Raw genomic sequence first — 24,746 nt, 5'->3', positions numbered from 1 at the left:
TTAAACTCAAACATGAAGAAGAAAATTTTAAGAAAATCACTAAATAGGATAAGCAGTTTGTGTTTCTATAATGATATATTGGAAATAAACAGTTTTAATATGGAGAATGAGAGAAGTCTTAGGGAAAAGAAATATCTACTGGAAATCTAAACTTTAAAAAAAATGACTTTAAGAATAAGGAAAATTCTATGCTGATTAACTTCCAAATTTTATGAGGTAGTTAGCCCTACAAATAAGAAGACGACAAATTTTCTTCTAATTTGAAGCTATGGAAACATTAACGCTAGTCAAAAACCAACCATCACTCACCTGTGCATCCAGGTCTCTGGAATGTTGTGAGCTGCGTACACTGTGAAGCTAAAATAGGAATCCAGGCCAGGGTTTACCCAGGAAATGCTTCCAGGGGCATTTACAGGCTGAAAATCTGTATAAAAACTACTACAATAGACATCAATTAGATGGTAGATGGACGTGGATAGCTCAGCTGTCACTTTCTCTATCAAGCCTAAGGGAAAAAAAGGATAGATATCGGGTCATTTGTGAAGGGCCATATTTATCATAAACCGTCAATTATGGCTTTGAAATTGCTTATAATAACATTTAAGTAAAATTTAATTAAAATGATCCTCAACTAACTGAAGTCAATTAGCCATCTGTGCCTTTCAATGAAGCCTTGGTTAGCTGCTAGTAGCGTAGGTATCAGTAGGCTTTACTACCTACAGCTGTATAAATTTTGGAAGTATGGCCTCTTAATCACAAATAAGAGCTTTTTGAATTATTAAGTTTACATTCTGATCAACTGTGAATTGCAGTATTTTTGTTCCTATTTATGATTCTTTAAAATTTAATTTTCAGACAAGTATTTTTTTCTATATAGCTTATAAGGACTTTAAACAAATCCCAACTAAAGAGTTAATTATAATAAATGTGATTAGGCTATGATATTTACCATTAGCTGAACACTAATCATATACATTGTGCTGATATAAAAACAGAATGATAATAGTATATGGTTGGGATCTGAAACAAGTTTGAAAAGAAATGAAATGGTTATGATGTTTAATGAAGCTCTTCTACATTAAAGGTATTCTTGAGTAAAGGGAATTTATTGATAATTCATAAAAATGACCTGTCATGAGGGAGGAAAATGAAGAAAAATGACTAGATATGGAGAATACTAATTTTCTTCTGGCACCTGAGTAGATGTTGAGAGAACAAGTAAGCACATCATTAGAAACTACGTTGTTAAGGTCAGTAGTGGTTTGATTCCAAAGAATGCTGACTCACGTTACTCAGTAACTGAGGCTTATTCAAATACATGCACTCCCTCATAAGTTGTTTCTGCAAAATAAATTGTCTTTTGGTTTCTAGCTGTTTTGAAAAGAAAATAGTACACTTTAGTAGACTGCAGTCTTCCAGTGAGTAGGCATTTGGATACTTCAGGAAAAGAGATCAGCTTCAGTATGGAGCTTCTTCCCACATCATGCCCCTCAGTAGATATATCCATAATTAAACCTCTTTTGTTGTTGTTCAACACATGCAATTATTCACTTAGTTCTTCATAAATTTGTACGAAACTTACAAGACAGCCAAATTTTACTTATTTGCTCTATTTCTCAAATTATGCCCTTTGTTGAAACCAGCCTGAGGGGACAAGCAGAGTGAAAAGAGCTCTAATTCTCTGAGAAATCAGCAATAGAAATTAATGAAGCAGAAGAGTAAGGCAGAATAAAAATAGTCTTAAAACAAGTCCCATCAAACTCTGAAGGCCAACCAATGGGGATTCTCCTGAACAACAGGAGGCCAGGAATTATAAATTTATGGAAGTATCTTGTTTCCTGACCTCTAAATTGTACTGCAGGTACTCTGAAGCAGGAAGCACAAAATTCTATTTAATAATTCCTAACCTTGATGTGTGCAAATGGATACACTTCTAAAATGGAACAGAAAATCGAGTCAAAGATCTTGATAATTCAAGCCCCAGCACATTTTAGAGGAGACTTTAATTATTTGGATAATTACTAAAACTTTACTTTTTTGTGCAGAAATACAATTCTTGGTTATATTTTCTTCTTTGAGATATGGAGAGAGGTGTGCTCATGCATGATCCTTTACTTCAGAACTCTAGATGAAGAATGTATTTTGAACATCATCAGCAATGTATTAAGGACTTAAGACACTGGGCTCAGTAGTGAAATATGGTAGAATAATATTTATCACAACTGATTTTACAGTGAAAAAAAGGCATAGTATCAAGAAATAGAAAACTAAAGACAATATATATTCAATTAAAACTAATTAATTAGAACCTGCAATGATTTAGCATAAAATTTAAATCTGAGGGACTATTCCTGTGTTTTGTGGGATTGCATATTCAGACACAAAGCAATGTGGGGGAGGGGGCTTCATTCTAACATTCCTAATAGGGAGAAAGGGCCAATTTCATGCAGGCATACCTCCAGCTTGTCCTCTCCCCATACTACCACCCAGATTCTGTGTCAGCAATATTGTCTGTGTCCTTCCTCACACTTTCTGTCTTGTGTCTGGGGCTTTACGAATGCCTGGAACATGGATTTTTGTACCAGTACAGGTTTTTCTCCATACTTTGGCCACCCCATTATCATCTGTGATGTGAGGTGAGGAATTTCTCAAATACAATTGAATAAGTCACCATTTGAAGTGTGCAAACATACTAAAAGACTATCTTTCTGTGCATAACTTGTGGCTGAAATATTTAAGGGTATGAGGGCAGGTCAGGTTAACAGTTGTGCTCCATTGCCACCACTGAATCCAAGGGTGTCAGTTCACCATCTGTGAGTCAGATAGTTTCCCTGAAGATAGGCAAAGAGTGTGCCTATGCTAAGAAGCCCTGGTGGTGCGGTGGGTACAAGAGCTCGGTTGCTAACCAAAAAGTCAGTGGTTCAGTTTACTGAAGAAGCTCTGGTGGTGCAGTGGTTAAGAGCTCAGCCACTAACCAAAAGGTCAGGAGTTTCAAACCCATAGTTGCGCCTTGGAAACCCTATGGGGCAGTTCTACTCTCTCCTATAGGATCTATGAGTCTGACTCAACAGCGATGGGTCATAGGGTCACCATGTGTTGGGACTGGCTTGAGGGCAGTGGGCTTGGTTTTTGGGTTTTGTTCCCATGCTGAATACCATCCACCTGTGCTAACACCACCACTGACTACACCCTGAACATTAAACACCATCATATCTTTTATGTGGATTAGGAGAGCTGAGATGTAAAGAATTTAGTTGTCTAAGATCACAGAGTTAAAAAGTGGCAGAGTTGATATTCAAAACCATTTCTGCCTGATTCCAAAGGTCAGGCTCTTTGCTCTGTATGAGTCTGTCACCATCCACCATCTTCTCTAAAAGCAAAGTCCTCTTATGGTCTGCGGTTTTGTAGACTCAGACCCTCTGTAAATACTAATTATTCTAGAACCTAATTCTCTTACCTGCTATGTTAGATTGCTCTTTCAAGTAGAGTTTGAATTTTACTTTGAAATCAGTGACTTCAGAGGCAGATATCTGATACTTTGTTATTTTCTATATCAAAATACAGTTAGCCAAATAATAACATTCTGCTGTCGTTTTGGGATGGTTATAAGCATATTTTCAGGTATATAATTTTTACAGATCTTCTGACTTTTCTTTCTTTATTTATTTTAATTCCAGGTCAAAATTTTAGAATAGAGTGTGGTAGTTCACTTATTATGTACTTCCAAAAGTAGAAAGGGTTTTAACAAAGCATTTTTGCTCTCAAAAAGTATTTAATATGCGTGTATATGAGATTGTAGAACCATAATATTCAGATGAAAAATTGAAAAAATTGGGTCTATTTTTTCCCTTTTTTACATTTGTGTACATGTGTGTTTTACCTTTTGTTGAAGTCTCTGAGTTTTGATGCAAATCCTGAAAAAGAAAAATGGGTACAAAAACACACTCGTTATTCATAAAGCAAATTTACAAAACAATCAAACCTGTAATATTCAGATTTTAAACACTGAAATTTCTCTGGCCCAGTGAAAAGGCAAAACATTTCTTGGTGCCTTACCTCAATTTTGCTTATTAAATGAAGAAAATCTAAATTGTAAGAGAAAAAACTTTTGCGAAGGTTGTGATGAACAATCTTGGTTGATTTTTAAAAAAAGAAATTTGTAAGAAGAGCTCCAATTTTTTCAGTATTATTTCAGCAGTTCTATTGATATTACCTCAGCTCAATCCCCATTTCATGACACTGACTAATCCTTTGTTACAAGTACATTTCTAATTTTCTCTGCTTAGTATATGTCCAGTTCTTATCATCAAGAGTCACTCAGATGCAGACTTTGGGCAGCACTGAAAAGAGGGCTGGATGGGAGTGGGCAACACCATACAGATTCCTCATAGTTTCACTTCTTTCTTTTTTTAGAGAATTTAAAAAATACTGGTAGTCTAATGCTTAGGGAAAATAATACACCTTGTATCATATCCTGAATTAAAAAACATAATCAGAAATTTTATTTTTTGTTATCAATAAAGTAATTTTTGTCGTTATTTAAGTTTATGTCCATTAATATGATGGTTTCACTTATTTTTATCTTGGTTGGAAGCCTAGAATTCTTTGGTGGTTTAGGATTTGATAGTTATAACTTCATTGTCTTGAAAACAATATAAAGCCATCCACAGATTCACTAAAAGTAAGATTTCAGTCCAAAAGAACATTCAATTTTCTTACAACATCTACTTTAATTGGCTCCTAATTTCTTAAAATTTTGCTTTAAGAAGTTTGCTTTTAAGGTGAACCAATTAATTAAAAGCCAGATCTCTCAAACAGTAAGTTAGGGAACGGCTGTTTTCCTATAACAAAGAATTTGCTGTAAAAAGAATTTGCTTTAGAAAGGGGAAATTTATATCATATTTAAAATTTGAATAAATGAGTATATAGCTTTTCCCTTAAAAGCATCAGACACATGACTTTTCAGAATCATTTATGTTAGGCAAATATTGCAGCTGAGTAGGGTTGCAGCCTCTTGACTTAACGACGACACATTAGAGCTTCACCTTATTAAAGATGTTAGTTAGCCAGACTTAGCTAGAATTCAATTTATTCAGCAATATAGGTTTGTATTATAAAATCATCATGGCATTCACTACGCCACAATGCAAAAGTCATATTTTTCATTTTGTTGTTCATTTATTGTGTGAGCACTTAATGGAAATATATTATGTGAGCTTCTGGAATGTAGTTTAAAGGATGGAAAATTGTTTCCAGTGCTGGGTGGGAACATGAACTGAAGTATAGCTGCATGTGTGATATAATTCTTTATCTAGCCAAAACTTATATTTAATAAATACCTAATTTCTTCTCCGTAAGGCAGGAAATAGTCTCTTGCAAGTTGACCAAAATGTAGTCAAGAAAAAGGAAAGCTGCTCAAATTTCAGAATTTGTTGGCAGAAGACCTCTATTTCTCAGTCTTTACTTTTAGGTTCAGAGTGGGTGGACAGACTGAATTACTTTGGCATTGTTAACTGAGTTGAGTATTGCATAAATTCTGTAAAATATATTTATTACTTGTGCCAGTGATTGTATATAGCTGGGGTACTGTTAAGTTCTAGGGGAAGAAGAGATGAACAGAAAAGTACAAATGCAGATAACATAGAATAAGTGAACTTTTAAAGTCTTCCCAAAATAACTAGGATGTTTTTCGAGGGCAACTGAATTATCAGTTTTGGTCACTGACACATATTAAATAAAACTGATAACTGTCAACTCTTCTTTTTTCTTTTCATTTCCATGCATGACAATTATCTCAGTTTTATCAAAATACAAGATAACTAAATATACACATGATTACACAAACTACAAAATATTATACACTGTTTAGTGCTTTTAACGACACAGAGATGTGAAATGTGAATATGAACTTTTCTTCAGCACTGTAACTGTTCATAGCTTTCCTAAGACAAATATAATTTCTGCATGAAGGGATTACTTGGCTTCAGATAGAAAGTTCAATATTTCTGTGAAAAATTGGCATTTTTGTACATTCCTTTAGGGAGTTTCAGAAAATGAGCATTTTGAGGTTAAAGCTCTTTATATGTAGTAATAGTTTAGTATTATTTGAAGTGCTTCATCCTGAAATTAGACTTGCCTCATTCTTTGACCATTTATTTCTACTGATCCACCAACAGCTGAATGTAAATTTAGAAAACTACCAAGCAGTCTTAACAGAGGGAAGACACATGTCCACATTTGTACACCTGGCCTCCTCCTCTGGCGATGCCTCACATTTGTGATGAGGCAGGCTATCATCATGGCAGGAGATAATGGGCACCTAACTGGTGCCTGTGTGGATTCAAACCCTCATCTTGACCTAATGGGGAAGGTTCCCAAAAACTACAGCCAACACCATCCACACCAATGATTCTCATTGATTACACTATTATCTGGGCCATTTTTAACACTTCTAATTTTCCCAAAGATACCCTGGTGGCCAAGTGGTTAAGAGCTCGGCTGCTATGCTAACCAAAAGGCTGGTAGTTCGAATCCACCAGCCGCTCCTTGGAAACCCTACGGCGAAGTTGTACTCTGTCCTACGGGGTTACTGTGAGTTGGAATCGACTAGATGGCAACGAGTTTTGGTTTAGAATTCTCCCAAGAGCCCTGTAAATTATGTTTTATTTATTTATTTATTTATTTTTTCTTTAGAGATGAGGAAAACTGAAACTCAGAGAAGTGAATTAATTTTCCAAAAGAGTACCAGTCAGAAAGTGGTAGATTTTGAATCATCGTTTGTATGACTCTAAATCTCAACTCCTTTGTATTTTAATATAAACCTTAGTTACTTGTAATGTCTCCAAAATGTGATAATCTAGGAGAAATTATTTGCTTGTGAAGAGTTAATTCTTACTACCTTGCTATCCTGACTTAACTTCAGCTATTAGAAGGCTCTTCCTCAGCAATATCTAGTTCACAAGTTTTTGAGTTCACCACAAATATGTATATATTTTTGAAATCATTTTGGTCGTATACCTTTCAAGATTATGGTATAATTTTTCCACTCTAACACAAAATAGAAACATATAATCAGATTAAATGTGATCCCATCAGGTTTCTTAGCTTGTCATCATTTGTGAAATTCATAGATCTTAATATCCACACACACAAATAGTACTGGAAACTACATAATCATTTCATTTTCAAAATTCTCCTTTGCTAATTGGAGGGCATTAAGGAAGATTTAGGGAAATAAACACACATCTGTCTCAGACTCTGAATTTTGGGATTTATTGATACATTATAAAACTTCGATTTCTTCAATGTTTTGTGTTTTTAGTTTTAAACCATTGATTATCTTTAAAATCTCTTGCTCCTTAAACCAAATTACTGGGCTGAGGGTTGGAGACCACGGTCTCAAGGAACATCTGGCTCAACTGGCATAACATAATTTTTAAGAAAATGTTCTACATCCTACTTTGGTGAGTAGCATCTTGTGACTTAAAAGCTTGTGAACAGCCATCTAAGATTCTTCATTGGTCCCACCCCATCTGAAGCAAGGGAGAATGAAGAACACCATAGACACAAAGAAAAGATTAGTCCAAAGGACTAATGGACCACAACTACCACAGCCTCCAGCAGACTGAGTCCAGCACAACTAGATGGTACCCAGCTACTACCACTGACTGCTCTGACAGGGATCATAATAGAGGGTCCTGGAAGAGTTGGGGAAAAATGTATAACAAAATTCTAACATACAAAAAAAAAAAGACCAGACTTATTGGTCTGGCAGAGACTGGAGAAATCCCAAGAGTATGGCCCCTGGACACCCTTACAGCTAAGTATGAAGTCACTCCTGACGCTCATCCTTTAGCCAAAGATTAGATAGGCCGATAAAAAAAAAACAAGCTGTGGTGTGATTAATTACTTTTGTATGTGGCCTTTCTAGCCATGATCTTATAACTCCCGCACAGGTGATTCAGCAGGGCTGTATGATAGGGTAATTGTGGCCCACCAAAGGGATTGGTCAGTTTTGCTTTTAAACACAAAAATAATAATTAAAAAAAAAAGTAGAAATTAAGAAAATAAAAATCTATTACTCCTCAGACTCACCCACCATCACTGTTCAGGTAATATAAATACAGTATTTGAATTTCTATAGTCATTATCACTGCCTAACAATTCATACAAAACAAGATCTTATAAAACTAAAACATAGAAAGTCCAACATTAAGAAATTACTGATTTTTTAAATAGCTTCTCACTTATTTGAAATAACAAGCAGTACACACAATGATTTATATATAACCATCTGACTGTGTATTTTTTAAATCAATCTTTTTTAAAATTTTGAGGCGGGCATATTCAAGATAAAGTTATCTCTGCTTTTCCTTTCCAGTAGATAGGGAATCCATGTAACTACTCTCTCGTACGAAGTTTTACATATACTGGGGTATGAATAGGGGCCTGGGTTCAAATCTCTATTTTGCCACTTATTAATCTCTATAGGCTAGCTCTCTAAGCATCAGATTTTAATATGTAAAATCATCATTAAAATACCAACTTCATGGCATTGATGTAAGGATAAAATAAAAGTTAAATTAAATGAGGAAACTCTATGGGGCAGTTCTACTCCGTCCTATAGGGTCGCTATGAGTCGGAATCACCTCGAGGGCACTGGGTTTTGGTAATATACATGTAAAATTATTTTATATGTTTCAGTGTATTATAACGTATTAGTTATTATTACTATTTGGAGTCCCTGGGTGGTGCAAACAGTTAATGCGTGTGACTACTGAGAGACTGGTGGTTCAAATCCACCCCTTCAAGAAGAAAGGCTTGGAGATCCACTACCTAAAAATCAGCCATTGAAAACCCTTTGGAGCACAGTTCTATTATGGCACACCTGAGGTTGCCATGAGTCCAAATCATCTCAATGGCAACTCGTTATTACTGCATATATCTTTCTACATTAACTGTTGTCGATTCTAACTCACAGCAACCCAACAGGACAGAGTAGAACTGCCCACATAGGGTTTCCAAGGTTGTAAATCTTTACCAAAGCAGACAGCCACATCCTTCTCCCATGGCACTGAGCCACCAATGCTCCTTTTTTCTGCTCTACCACCTGTTAAACTAATAATAAGAATGAATGTATTCATTGTGGCTGAATTTCCTAATCTTTTTCTTGGGCAATAGTCACATCTGTAATGCTAAGTCAGAAATTGTGTACACGGCTAATTCCGGAAACCAAAAAAAACCAAACCCATTGGTGTTGAGTCAATCCTGACTCATAGTGACCCTACAGGACAGAGTAGAGCCACCCCATAGGGTTTCCAAGGAGCACCTGGTGGATTTGAACCACTGACCTTTAGGTTAGCAGCCATAGCACTTAACCACTATGCCGCTAGGGTTTCCAATTTGGTAAAGGTACCACAAAAACTGATCTCTTCTTTATTTCCTATGTATATGATTGTTCACATGCATGAACACTTACACCTGCATACACCGGGGCACTTGAGAATCATCAATAGGCTATACAAACATTTGCATGTAGACGTGATGCTAAGCACATTCATCTGCATAGGATTTCAGTTTCGCTTAGAAGTTATACTGTAGTTACAAAGTTCAGATGTGTCAGAATTTGCCTATTAATTTAACTAAATCCATTTGATATAATGAAATCAAATTGCTACTACCCACAAATGACTAAAGTATATTCTATGTACACACATAAACATACACATGTAGATAGCCTTTAGTCTAAAGTCTTTCACTCTGCTTCCTTGATTATTGAACTCATGTTTAAAATAATTACTAAAACCCATACTGTGCAATAAATAAGGGTTACTTACCTTTGCTTTTCTCTGAAGAATTAGATTTAGTTTATTTACTGCATCTGTAATTTGTTTGGTTTCCACACACCCGAGAACACCACATATGTTTCTAACTTCTTCAATAATGCTATCCACATTTTGCTGTAGATGACAAGATTCACATCTTACTGTTGTTGACATTGTGAGGACACTAATTTATCTTCAAATTCTCTCTCTTTCAAGATAATGAAATTAAATAAAATGTGGTTACTTGCTTTTATTTAAAAAGAAGGTTCTCAAGACTCTGGTTGTCAGTGGCCCTATCCACAATTTGCATTGAGTGAATAGTCAAAACTAAGAACTACTAAAATTGTATGTATGAACTCTGGATTCCCTGGTGGCACAAACAGGTAAGCACTTGACTACCAACTGAAAGGGTGGTGGTTTAAACTCACCCAGAGTCACTGTCATAGATTGAATTATGTCCCCCAAAAATGTATGTAACAATTTGGCTGGGTCATGATCCCCAGTATTGTGTGGCTGTTTTCATTTTGTGATTGTAATTTTATGTTAAAGAGGACTACGGTGGGAATGTAACACCCTTACCCAGGCCATATCCCGGATCCAAGGTAAAGGGAGTTTCTCTGGGGTGTGGCCTGCACCACGTTTTATCTCTCAAGAGATAAAAAGGAAAGAGAAATGAGTAGAGAGGGGTGACCACACCACCAAGAAAGCAGCACTGGGAGCAGAGTGTGCCCTTTGGAACTGAGGTTCCTGCACTGAGATGCTCCTAGATCAAGGGAAGATTGATGACAAGGACCTTCCTCCAGAGCCGACAGAGAGAGAAAGCCTTCTCTTGGAGATGACACCCTGAATTTGGACTTGTAGCCTACTAAACAGTGAGAGAATAAATTTCTCTTTGTTAAAGCCATCCACTTGTGGTATTTCTGTTATAGCAGCACAAGATGACTAAGACAGACACCTCAGAAGAAAGACTTGGTGATACACTTCCAGCCACAGCCATGAAAACCCCATGGAGCAGTTCTACTCTGTAATACATGGGGTTGCCATGAGTTGATGTCAACTTGACAGCAATTGGTTTATTTTTGTTTTGCTTTGGTTTGTTTTGACATGAGCTTTGGTTTAACATTACCTATTTTAAAATAAAATAAGAGAGACAGAGAAAGTGTGAGAGTGGGAAACTCAGCTGAGACAAAGTCTGTAGTTTCTACAAAATACTTTGAAAGGAGGCAGCTGACTGTAGACACATGCAGAGTTTTCAAATGCATCTGTTTCTGGAATCAGTGTACAGGAGAAAAAAAACTTATTAAAAATCGAATTCACACTGGGGTTCAGAACAAACTGGGGTAGATGGTATAGAGGTGTTTGTTATTTATCTAAAGGCCTTGTCCTTGAAGCAACCAATGTTTCCCAAAAATCACTGACTACAAGTATATTCTACAGTAATGACCAACTTTTCTGAAAATTGCCAACTGCACTTAAGATAGTTATACACAGATTTTACGCTCACAGTTCTAAGAGATTTTCATTAGTCTTCTAGATCTCAGCTTTAAACATGTTCTTAAATAAGCTTTGAATAAAAAAGAAAACCTGTTCTATTTGACCTACACTTTTTTTTTGTACTGTCCTTAACTATGGTGAGAAATATCTTTCTTCCTCAGGTCCGTGCTAATCATCTCTCACTGTACAATATTTCTATGTACTTTGTATACATAGTAAAAATGGTGGCTTTTCAAAAAATGTTAACTCTGTCACCAGAGCCACAGTCATTCCAATGGAAATTGTTGTTGTTAGGTGTCGTTGAGTTGGCTCCAACTCACAGCAACCCTATGTACAACAGAACAAAACACTCCCCACTCCTGCACCATCCTCACAATCATTGTTATACTTCAGCCCATTGCTGCAGCCACTATATCAGTCCATCTCGTTGGGGGTCTTCCTCTTTTTTGCTGATCTCTACTTTACCAAGAATGATGTCCTTCTCCAGGGACTGTTCCCTCCTGCCAACATACCCAAAGTATGTGAGATGTAGTAATGGAGATTAGAAGAATTTATTTCAAGAAGAGATAGAGAAAAACACTTCTTGTTTTTTCACACACAGGTATGGATTCACAACATAAAAATATTTTAATTCTTACCCTAGGTATTTTCTTAACAAAACATCAATATGAGGACATGACACAAATAATATATTAGTGAGGAACCATTCTGCCACTTTCTTGGGAAGCCAAGACTTTTGCTTATGTTGTCAACAAGTGTTACATGTGATTTTGCAAAATCTAGGAAGAATAGTTAATTAATTTTATGAAAGACATAATCAGGATTCCAGGAAAAACAGATGAGTAATTCATATAAAAAAAAGTCAGCTGTTTATGTGTGAACTCTATCTATGTGAGTCAACATGTGGCTGACAGAAGTTCTATTTCATTATTAAATCGAATCAAAAGACATATATTCTCCATAAAAGGAAAGTTAAATTACCACCACATTTTCCTTTATATAATCTGAACTGGAGTTTAGTTTTGGGCACCACATTTAAGACTGAATTTGACAAATAGAGCTTTGCCAGAGAGCAACTGGGCTATTCGTGTGCTCAGTCTGTACAGCATAAAAAAAATAGTAGGTAATATTTTCAGCTCTGCAGTCAGATTCTCTGTGTTCAAATTGTGGTGCTTCCCCTTTCTATCTGTGACCATCATCATGTTATCTAACTTTCATGTGGCAACAGTAATAGTTACTTATAGGGTTGTTGTAAAGATCAAACAAGAAAAATGTGCCTGGCAGGGAATAAGGGTTAAATTTTAAAGGTTAATTACTATTTATCCATTCACCCAGATTTTTCAGTTTTTAAGAGAAATTATAAATTAACTAAAAATTAAAAAGTTATAAACCTGAGAGACGTACATATTAAGTGCTATGTTTCTTTTTTCACAGATACATTGTGAGCAGGTATGTGATATATATGAATTTGTAAAAATCCATAAATATTACTAATTTAAATGCAAATGTGGGTAGTTGGTTTCAAACACTCAGTAGCTAATACCACCTACTATTCCAGCCTTGTAGAATTTCTTATCTAGATTAGGTTATTCATGTGACTTATCTCATTTAATCTTCCCAGTAATTCTGAAAGATAAATATTATTATATTCTTTTTATTCATGATTCACAGATTGCTAGAAAAGATAACGTGAAATATTTTGCTATCAGAAATAACTTCATGATTAATTGGATATGTGGGACAACAGAAAGGATGAATTTAATATGATTCCAAAATTTCATACCTCGAAAACCAACAAGACAGGGTGTTATTAATTATAGTAAGAAACACAGGGAAAATGGGAAGATTTTTGTAGGGATTATGATAAATTAATATTTTGATACACTGAGCTTGAGCTGACAAGGAGACAACTAGGTAGATGTAGCCTTCAGACAGTGGAAATTCAATGTGGTTCTAGCCCTAGTAATAGTTGGATGAAAAAACATATACACCCTACACATACATACACACATATACACTCAAATAAACACTTGGATGAACTAGAAGGAAAAAATGTAAATGCATAGCTTAGCTGAAAACAGAGATAGGATAAATTTCTGGGTGACAGGAACTTAAAGAGAAAACTTAAAGCTTGAGCAGGAACTTCAACATTGATGCTGCAATAGCTTGGGGGAAATATCAGACTAGATTTGGGCCCTAGGGCCTACAGGTTGGTGTTTAATACTCACGTTAGGACAGGCCCCGAAATCTCAGGGCTACACAAGCTGGTGGAGGTAGGGAAAAGGGCAGAGCTAGAACTAAGATCTCTGAACAAATCCCTGGCCTTGGATAGATCTCCCCCTGAAAAGGGCAGGAGAAGAAAAAACTAGACCCATGAGCTTCTCTCCATCCCAGGGGCTCTGAGTGAAGAAAATGAATTCCCTGAAAAACCCTCAGCCTATAATATATGTGGCTGTGGAATATTAATTTGCATTAAAAATGGTGCTAGACTATTATGATTATTTTGGCCCCAGGCAGAAACAAATACAAAAGAGCTTTATAGAAACACTTTTTTAACTCAAAACCGTGGAGTTTTTCCCCCAAAACACACACACGCCCTGACTGGACAGAAATAATTAGCTAAAAAGCTACAAATTTTAAGAGGCTAATCCACTATATGAGAGTCTACAGACACAGCACACAGTAGATTTAGCACTCAACTTCAAGAAAGATCAAAGCTAGGTTTGGTCATCATTTTCATAGAGATGATACGTGGCCAAGAATTTGAATATGATTGTCCAAAGAGAGCATATAGATAGAAGAAAGAAAAATTGAAAGCTGGGCATGTCATATTTCAGAAAATCTAATATTTGAATGACAGAGTAGGAGGTTTGGGCCAGCAATGGAGAACTTAGAGTATGGAGACATAAGCTATAAGCCTACAGCTTAATGCCAAAAACCAAACCCGCTGGCGCAGAGTCAATTCCAACACACAGCTGCCCTATAGGAAGAGCAGAACTGCCCTCTAGGGTTTCCAAGGTTGTAAATCTTTACGGAAGCAGATGCCGCATCTTTCTCCATCTTTCTGCCACAAAGCAGCTGGTGATTCAAAACCAAATGCTTAATTATTGAGCCACCAGGGCTTCTCACAGTTTAATGGGCATCAACTAAGAGATGGTTGATGGCACTAGGGAAAAAAAGGAGAAAAAGGAAATATCATAACCATTTTCAAGTATCTGATGCCCTGTGAGGTGAAAAGGGGTTTAGATTTACCATACATAGCTCTGGAATGATATATCAGAACAAGTGATTTACAAATACAGAGAAGTTCGTTTGGCTCAATATGAGAAAGTATTTGTAAAAGCTATTCATCCAAAAATCGAGTAGGCTGCCTTATGAGTAGAGAGTTCCTCCACACTATAGGTATGTGAACAATCAGGAATATTTACAGGAGATTTTTGCATTGCATAGGGATTGGGCTAGGCTATCTCTAAATTTTTTCTAACTATGACTCTTTAGGTTAATGAAGACCGATAACAATGCTGTGATATTATTTTATGTGTTACAACATTTTACTCAATATTTCATTTGCCATAGACTTTGAAGGAGCAACGTTCTAATACATTAGATATTAAGCAGCATACCTAAAAAGTATTTTGTACATTGGAAAAGGCTGAGGACAAACTTTTTTTATGTGTATTTTTCTGGAAAAACAAAACAATGCAAAACAGCATGATTTTTTTTGTGGTTTTTTTCATTTCATTTACTTGTGATGGAGACTAAAGTGACGTGCACTTAAATAGCTATGTAACAGCTTGCCATCTTCTAGATTTTATATAAACTTTAATGAACCTCTTTGTATTTACATACTGAAAATCATCAAATTCAGTTAATGCAGTTGAAGACAAATTGAGAATTTAGAGCTTTTAATTTTTAATTTCCTTAAAGATTAAAAATAGTCTTTGGAGTTCCATTTTGGTTTAAAATGTAATATGTCACTCTCACCTTAGCAATGAAAAAAATACTAATAATCTACAAAATCATAACTCTTCCTGACCCCATAACTCTTCCTGACCTCAACAGAGTTTGAGGTCACAAGGTGAGCAAGTAAACTGAATTCTCAAGAGTAGCAAAGCCCTCCAAGGGGAGATGGGACACTGAAAGGGCTTGACCTTTGTCAACACAGAAGAAAGGGATGGCCACCGTGCAGGTGGGTAAGAAGCATTCAGATAAAACCGTAATTCTTAAAATCACAGTGTGAGCTAGCATATTAGTTTGGAATATCTGGGAGCTTACCCTGGTGGCATAGTGGTTAAGTGCTACAGCTGCTAACCAAAGGGTCGGCAGTTTCAATCCACCAGGTGCTCCTTGGAAACTCTATGGGGCAGTTCTACTCTGTCCTACAGGGTCGCTATGAGTCGGAATCGACTAGATGGCACTGGTTTTTTTTTTTTTTTAAGACACAAGAGGCGTTAGCATTTGCTTGCAAGCTCTTTTCCCTGGGTGTGTACCAGATGTTCAGGGAAAATACTGAGGGCAGTACAGGGAACTGCTGTCCTACTTAGTGGTGCAGGCATGTAGGAGGTGATTAGCTGCTTCTAGAGAACAGGCACGGAGCTCTATTTAATTCTGCTTCTCTTACAAGAAGCAAAAGCCTTAGGCTGCCAGGGAAGGAGCAGCAAACCCTCTGTCACCCAGGACCCAGGTAAAAAAATCTCTTGTTTTCAAGCGGAGGAATAGAAAACAAAACAGTCTACCTCTAGGGAAAAGGTAGGATATAGGCAAACATCCACTGGTTCTGAGGGAAGAGTAAAAGCAAAAACATTTTGTTCCTGGGGAAGAGGCAGGAAACCCTGTTCTGAATTCAGGATCTTACATGGATACCAAGCAGAGGTCAGGTACCACAGGGGAAGAGTAGGAAACACTCTCCTGCACAAGGCCAAGTGCAGATATAAGGCAGAGTATGGGTGCCACAAGGAGGAAAAGCAGGGATGCTCTGGAAACCCCACCCCTGAGTCTCAAGTACACAGAATCTGTCTCAGGCAGTGGCTGGATCACTACAACACAAATCTCCCTCTTTCCCCCACATAAGCCTAACACTGAGTAGTAAGCAAGACCAGAGTACTTTTAGGGGAGGGACAAAAGTTTAGAGAAAGACCCCTTCTGTAGCACAGGTATAAGCAGGGACTGTTGAAACCTGAGTGTGAAGCAGAACAATGAGAAAAACCTGGTATCACTGGCCCCACCCAAAACACATGCAATAGTAGACAACCCCTAGAGAATCATTAGCTGAAGTTCCCTGATGATAATGATAGCAAAAAAAAAATTTTTTTTTTTGACTAAAACTAAAAAAACTAGATTCTATTAATTCTATATTTTAGCATCTTAACAAAAGAAGAGACATGCCCATTTCCGGGCTTTGAATACAATTTACCTTGATCTCTACTCTTGTTCTATAACTTGACATGTGGCATTCAAAAAAACTATTATCCATGCAATAAAGCAAGATACAACAACCCTTGTCAACAGATAAAGCAATTACCATCACCCAGCTAAGACATGGCCCAGGTGTTAAAACTATCAAGTGGGACTTTAAAATAATTATCATTAATATGTTAAAGGATCTAGTGGAAAATACCGACAACGTGCATGAATAGATGGGGAATTTTAGCATAGAGATGGAAAATATATTTTAAAAAAGTCAAATGGAAATGATAGAAATAAAAAAAAATGATACTATAGGTGAAGAACTCCTTCAATGGAATCATTAGCAGATTGAACACAGCTAAGGAAAATATGAATAAAATTGAAGATAGGTCAAGAGAAATTATCCTAAGAACAAAGGGAAAAAAGGGTGGGAGGAAAAACCAGGACACAACATCTAAGAACTGTCAGACAATGTCATATATGCAGTTGGAGTTCTGGAAAGAGAAGAGCAGAGCAGAGAGAGCTCCAAAGAGATAATGGCCCACATATCAAAATTTGTGGGATGCTGTTAAAATTTAGAAAGCAATTTAAGGCTTTAAATTTTTAAAAGTTTCAATAGCTTCATGTCAATTAAAGATGTTACATTTATATTTAAAATCCTTCCCACAAAGAAAAGCTCCAGTGCAGATAGCTTCATTGGTGAACTCTAGCAAACATTTAAGGAAGAAATAAAACCAATTCTATTCAAATTCTTTCAGAAAATAGAGGAAGAGAGGACATTTCTCAATTTATTTTATGAGGCCAGCATTACCCTGTTACTAAAACCAAACATTACAAGGAAAAAACAAACTGTAGATAGATAAATTTCATATGCACAGATGTAAATATCCTTAAAAAATTTTGCCTAATTGAATTCAGCAATATATTCAAAGATTTTAAATATTTACTAATTGCAGCTTATCCTAGTAATGCAAAGATGCTTTTAAATTTTAAAAAGAATAAAGGACAAAAGCCATACATTTACCTGTATAGGTGAAAAAAAAAGCAATTGATAAGATTTGCCACCCATTCGTGACATAAACTCTTGGCTAACTTGAAATAGAAGGGCACTTCTTCAACCTAAAAAAAGGGGGCAGCTAACTTCATACAACAGCTGCCTAACATCCAATAAAAAATTAACAAGGCTAGGAGGTCTGCTCTTATCACTTCCAGTCAACATTTTACACAAGGTCTTAGCCAGTATTAAGTAATAAGTCAAATAAAAGAAATTAAAGACCTAAGGATTGGAGATGAAGAAGCAATTATGTTTCACAGATGGTATGACTGTATATGCAGAAATACCAAAGAATCTATAGAAATGATTCTTAGAAACAAAAAGCAAATTTAACAAGAATACAATACACAAGGTCAAGCTATAAAACTCGATTCTATTTCTATATATTAGTAACAAAAAATTGAGAAAATATATTAAAAATTTATACAAATACATAAAATATTTAAAGATAAATTTAACAAAATATGCAAAATACCTGTACACTAAATTATAAAACATTGTTGAGAGAACTTCAAGGACATCTGTATGAATGGAGATAAACACCATGCTCATAGATTAGAAGACTCAATACCTTAAAATTTTAATTATTAAATTGATCTGTAGCTTCAACATAAGCCTAGTAAAGTACCTAAAATACGAAACATTTTTTACTAAAAACAACAAAGTTGAGGAACTTATATTCTCTGATTTCAAGATTTTGTATAAATGTATGATAATCAAGATAGTGTGGAACTGACATAAGGGTAGACATATAGATCAACGGAACAGAAGAGAGGCTCTAGAAGTAGACCTACACATGTGGTTCATTGTTTTAGACACTATCGCCAAGATTATTAGAGGAAAACATAGCATTTTCAACAAGTTGTTCAGGAACGATTAGATATCTATTTAGGAATAAAACAAAAAGCAAACACCTCGATCTTTACCTCACATCATACACTGGAAGTAACTTGAAAAGGATCATATATCTAAAATAACAGCTAAAACTATAAATATTTTTGAAAAAATAGAAAGTTGGGAAAATATATGTAAAGTTGGGTAGGCACGTTATATCTTTGTTAAATAAGACAAAAAAAATCATGAACTAAGAATTTTAAAAAAGAGACTTCTAAAAATTAAAAACTTCTGCTCTTTGGAAAACATGGAAGTTAATAAAATAAACACAAAAGCTACAGACAAGGAGAAAATATTTGCAATACTTATATCTCAGAGAAGACTTTCATTTAGAACATATAAAGAACTCTTACAATTCAATGGCAAGACAAACAACCCAATTACAAAAATTGGCAAAGATTTTAAAGTTGAAACCAAAAGGGAATGCCATTACAGAGTCAGTAAAATAACAAAAAGTAAAGCACCAGCAACGTGAGATGTGATGAGCAGGTGGAATAACTGGAATTCTCATACCATACATATGACCCCATTTATATGATATTCTGGAAAAGGCAAAAGAAATCCAGATTTAAAAAAGTGAATCTTTGGTTGCCTGAAGTTGAGGATAGAATTTATTGCAAAAGAGGCATATGGGCACTTTCTATCTTGATTTCACGTATCACAGTTGCATACAGTTTCAAAGCTGGCTAAACTCTACACTTAACACAGATGCATTTTATTTTATATAAATTATACTTAAGAAAGTTGATTCAAAAAGAAAAACACCATAATGAAAGCGAAAAGCCACCAACTTGCAAAAGATATTTAAACACGCATAACAAAACAAAGAAAAAGTAAACATATAAAGAACTCCCATGAATCTATTTGAAAAGGCATAAAAATGGACAAAATATTTGAAAATGTATGTTACAAAAAAAGGTAATTTAATCATCCACTAAAAAACAAATGTAAGAATCATGGATTTATTAGTAGTTGGAGAAATTCAAATTAAAACCAAAATAAGGTATCATTGCATACACTTCCCGCTGACAAGATGTAAGAAGTTGGACTATACCACACATTGGTGAGAAAATGGAGCAATGAGGAGCTTATGAGACAAGAGTGTAGGATTACTTTTTAAGTCTATAACCCTAGATATATACCTCAGAGAACCAAATGTACATCAACAGAATAGATACATAAATGGAGGTCTATTTATCCAAAAGAGTACTATCCATCAACGAAAATGAACAAGTCAGAACCACATGGAATAAGGTAGCTGATTCTCACAAACAATACTGAATGAAAAATACAGGACTCAGAAAACACATGTAGTTTGATTCCTTTACACAGACTTAAAAGGAAAAAGAAAATCTAAACAATATATTGCTAAGGGACGGTACTTTTGTAGTGAAATCATAAAGAAAAGTTAGAAAATACTTTTCTCCAAAGGGTACCTCTTATGTAGCAGAGGGGAGATACAAAGTGACACATGGGCAGATTCTATGCTACTCAGAATATTTTGTTCCTTAACTTAAACTGTTTAGTAAGCATCTCTACTATTCTCTGATTTATGCATATGCTTTATATCTTCTTCGTGTATTATATAATCCATTAGACATATTCAAAATAAAATACCAGATCATGTTATTCCTTTGTACAAAATCCTCCAGTGTTTCCCATATCACTAGGAGCACAGATTATGTTGGCTAGTGATTATCTCCCATATCTAGGATCTATTTTCACTTCTTATTCTTCTTTAAGTCTGGCTGTGTTCTATACATGATAGGTTTAACTTTTAGTAGTTTCAATTCTGACCTTCATTTCTGCTATGGAAGATTTCAATTCTAAACTTGTACTTTATTTTCCTGGTGACCTGACCTTAACTCATTCATCTTGACTTCTCCTTTTGTGACCTTTCAACTGATCCTTGTTACCTTTTCATCTTATTCTATTTTCTTCTTATGATTTTTGTTCCTTTCCCACCTCTTCTTATATTCTATTGGGAAGGCAAAGCAGTTTTGTGACATTTTCTTCTGGATCCTATACAATCTTCTACTTTAGTAATAGTGATAAAATTAGTAGCAGTATTAGCAATAAAATACTTGCTTTTTCTTGAACACTTATCTTCCAGCCGCTTTATCCATTAATTTTTTTAAAATATAATTGCATTATGTTTTATAATCTCTACTCTAGTTGTGAATAATATGAGCTTTAGGAAGACTGAATAAAAAACCTGCATACTGGTGAAGGGTTGGCATATGCATGTATCTGACTTTGCACTCTCTGGTCCTCAATTCTGTTCTATGTTTCCCTGCTTAAATTATGTTTGAAACAGGAATTTCTGAAAATCTAACAAGAGATTTGCTTTGGAGAGCTTCAGTTCTCAGAAAGCTAAATATATCTTACAAATCCCTAAGCACCTCCCCTTTCTTTCTACTTATATATGGAATTTTCAGCTTCTGCCTGGATCATTACAGTTGGATTTTGGCCATGAGAAGGGCCAAGTGTGACAAAAATATTACTCTGCCCACCTTACTAAGTTACTTAAACTTGTGTGATAAAAAAAAAAAGGTATGTCATATTCTCCTGGTTATTTAGTTAGTACAGACTCTGAATTATGGGACAGATGATAGAAGGTTTTATGATTTGAATTGCATCCCCCCAAAATACATGTTATAAATCCTAACCCCTGTATCTATGGATGTAATCCCATTTGGGAATAAGAGTTTTCTCTGTCATGTTAATGAAGCCATAGCAGTGTAGAGTTGTGTCTTAAACCTAACCATATTTGACATATAAAAAGAGCAGATCAGGCACAGAAGCAAGCAAGCACAAATGGGGAAGATAGGTATCACATGGAGCTCTCCAAAGAACACCTAGAACAATGCTAGAGAAGCTGAGGCAAGGATTTTCCCCCAGAATGGAGAGAGTGAGTCTTCTCCTAGAACAGGCACCCTGAATTCAGACTTCCAGACTCCTAAACTGTGAGAAAATAAATATCTATGCATTAAAGCCACTCACTTGGGGTATTTCTGTTACAGCAGTAGAAGCAAACTGAGATGGAAAGATTTGAAGGTTCTTAACTCCTTTCAGACAGGGTAAATGTTTCATCAAACAAAACCACATTTTGAAGCATAAGTAGATTTTTCTCAATCCAGATCCATCTACCAGAGGTTTCATATATGAGAAATGTGATCAAGCTGGACAATGAATAAGGAAGACTGAAGAAGAATTGATGCCTTTGAATTATGGCATTGGCAAAGAATACTGAATACACCATGGACTGCCAGAAGAACGAAAAAATCTGTCTTGGAAGAAGTACAGCCAGAATGCTCATTAGAAGCAAGGATGGCAAGACTTCTTCTCACATACTTTGGACATGTTATGAGGAACGACCAGTCGCTAGAGAAAGACATCATGTTTGGTAAAGTAGAAGGTCAGCAAAAAAGAGCAAGACCCTTGACAAGATGAACTGATACAGTGGCTGCAACAATGGGCTCAAGCATAACGATTGTGGGGATGGTGCAGGTCTGTGCAGTGTTTTGTTCCGTTGTACACAGGTCGCTATGAGTCAGAACCAACTCATCTGGCACCTAACAACAACAGATTCTGGTGTAAGTTTGTCATCAGTAGGAGTGGTCTTTTTCTAAAGGTCCTCAATGGCACTTAAATAAGAATTTAGGAGACAATGTTTTAGAAGCTACTAAAAAGAAGCAATTTTGAATCAGAAGTTGTATCTTTCAGTTATGTTGAGATCTGGTGGCATGGTGGTTAAGAGCTATGGCTGCTAACCAAAAGGTTGGCAGTTCAAATCTACCAGGCACTCCCTGGAAACCCTATGGGGCAGTTCTACCCTGTCCTATGGGATGGCTATGAGCCAGAATCAACTCGAGGGCAATTTTTTTTTCCCTCCTCTATTTCACTAATCCCCTGAAATTTAAAAAAAATGCATTCTGTATTCATTATTCCTAATTCTTCATCTAATTCATTACCTTCAATTTAGAAAAATAAAGAATAAAAGAAAGAATTATTCCCAAAGGTATTACTGAATGCTCACTTCATGCAAATTACTGAAATATTTACTCGCTGGAACTAAGAGAAACGGAAGTCAGAACTATGCTCTGAGGTGGCTGATGATCTAGTTGGAAGAGAGCCTATCCACATAAATAATGTATTCAACTGCTGATGAAAAATTGCTTCTTCTTAGTAGCTTCTAAAACATTGTCTCCTAAATTCTTATTCAAGTGCCACTGAGGACCTTTAAAGAAACACCTCTCCTACTGATGACAAACTTACACCAGAATCTGTTGTTGTCGTTGTTGGGTGCCATTGAGTTGGTTGCAACTCATAGTGAACCTATGTACAACACAACAAAACACTGCCCAGTCCTGTGCCAACCTCACAATTGTTATGCTTGAGCTCATTGTTGCAGTCACTGTGTCAATCCATCTTGTTGTAGGTCTTAGAGAAGAAAGGGTGTCATGGAGGACGAGAAAAAAAAAATTTTTTTTAATGGTGAAGCTGTATGTAAATTGCCTAAAAACTAGTCATTTAAAATAGCCAGGGATGCCCAATCTGGTATAAATCAAGTCTAAAATAAACCATGCTGAGGAAGAAAAAAATTGGGAATTTAAATTATCCGTATTATTTAATAATAATCTGTGATATTTATTCAGTGTTCATGTTTGTTATTTTATCAAACTTGTGTAATAGTCCAAGTTTGGGATATAAGATTTAAAGACATTATTTTTCAAGTTGTTATTGTCTGGGACTTTTATGAAATGTTACTTAATGCATTTGTCGAATAAATACAAAGTGCAAAATTGTGAACTGATAATATCACAGACTGTCCTCAGTTCTCAGATATTTGCTACTGATGCTTTCTAGGGAGAATCTCATTTAAAAAGCTCATTCTTTGGGATGAAGTTCATATGGAAAATCACAGACACTGTGGCCATTTATTAAATAATTTAGATCTGAGTGATGATCAATGTTTCCAATGATAATGAAAACATGGTATTTCTTTGATGTTTTGCCAACTTCTAGGTCATACTGGAAAAATTTATAATAGTCAATGGTTTCTTTCAAAGTAGAAATAGCAGAGGTTTCATATACAAGTAATGTGATCAAGCTTCTGTATCTTCTGTATTTGGAAATTAAGAACCATCACAGATTCTCAACATTTTTCTTTGTATGTATGGAAAAAAAAAAGATGTTTAGAACACATGACCAGTACTAAGACATTTGGATAGCTAAAATTCATCCATAAGTGGGTTACCATAACCTCAACAGCATATCTACTCACAGCCAAGAGACATAAATAAAAATGATCTAGGAATGAAGTCTTAATATGCCCTTGATACTGGTAAATTTCAAATTCTTCACTAGAAAGAACAAGTATCACAAGGGTAAAGAATCAAGCTGAAAGAGTTACAATTTGTGACACTTTTAAGAGACGAAAACAACCTAACTGTGTATTCTTTTCACATTCCACATTTTAGACTTCCAGATTCAGGCCAGGTTCCAGGAAAGAAAAACGGAATTCAAGTAAGAGTGTTACACTTAGGGAGGGAATATGAGTCATATATTTGTCATTCCCATGTCTTTATATATTTACTAGGTATATTAGGAATGGTTTCTTGAGATGCATCCATGTGTGTGTGTTTGTGTTCATGCTTGTATCTCAGGTGTCCATTAACTAACAAAACTAAGCTCTGACTTGTCTTAAAATATTCTCTGATGCATACCATTTGCTGTAATATGATGTTTTATCTATAGACAGCTTAGCCTTCTTTGGAAGGACAAGTTATAAGAAATGATCTGCCTAATGGAGGTCACAACTTAGATGCCCAAAATTGCCTAAATCTCAGTAGCTTTGGACCAAGCATTATTTTTCCATGTTATCCTCTTTTTCCTACTTTATGTTTCCCTGCAGTTAGTCAGCAGGCAGGAATTGGGAGGTACTCCTGACCACCTCTTCCTTTGTTGCCACAGTCTTTCACCAAATCCTGTTAATAATACACTTTCACACGTCATCAATCTGTCTCCTCATCCCAATACTAGAGCTTTAGTTCATGCCTTCATCATCTCTT

At 35.6% G+C, this 24,746-nt stretch overlaps 1 protein-coding gene across 4 annotated transcripts in view; it reads right to left on the bottom strand.

The window, feature by feature from the left end:
* Positions 1-24,746, bottom strand: part of PIK3C2G (phosphatidylinositol-4-phosphate 3-kinase catalytic subunit type 2 gamma) — a 432,221-nt gene that overhangs the window by 293,981 nt on the left and 113,494 nt on the right. For all 4 annotated transcript variants that reach the window (XM_049882566.1, XM_049882569.1, XM_049882568.1 and 1 more), the window contains exons 9-11: positions 9,837-9,959; positions 3,881-3,914; positions 310-505 (exon numbers count right to left, since the gene is read on the bottom strand). In XM_049882566.1, coding sequence (XP_049738523.1) covers positions 310-505; positions 3,881-3,914; positions 9,837-9,959 — 353 coding nt within the window. The remainder of the gene's footprint in view (positions 1-309; positions 506-3,880; positions 3,915-9,836; positions 9,960-24,746) is intronic.

The sequence above is a fragment of the Elephas maximus genome, chromosome 4, assembly GCF_024166365.1.
Source record: "Elephas maximus indicus isolate mEleMax1 chromosome 4, mEleMax1 primary haplotype, whole genome shotgun sequence".
NCBI classification, from domain to species: Eukaryota; Metazoa; Chordata; class Mammalia; order Proboscidea; family Elephantidae; genus Elephas; species Elephas maximus.
The sequence above is the reverse complement of the archived record's forward strand: the minus strand, read 5'-3'. Positions and strand labels throughout refer to the sequence as shown.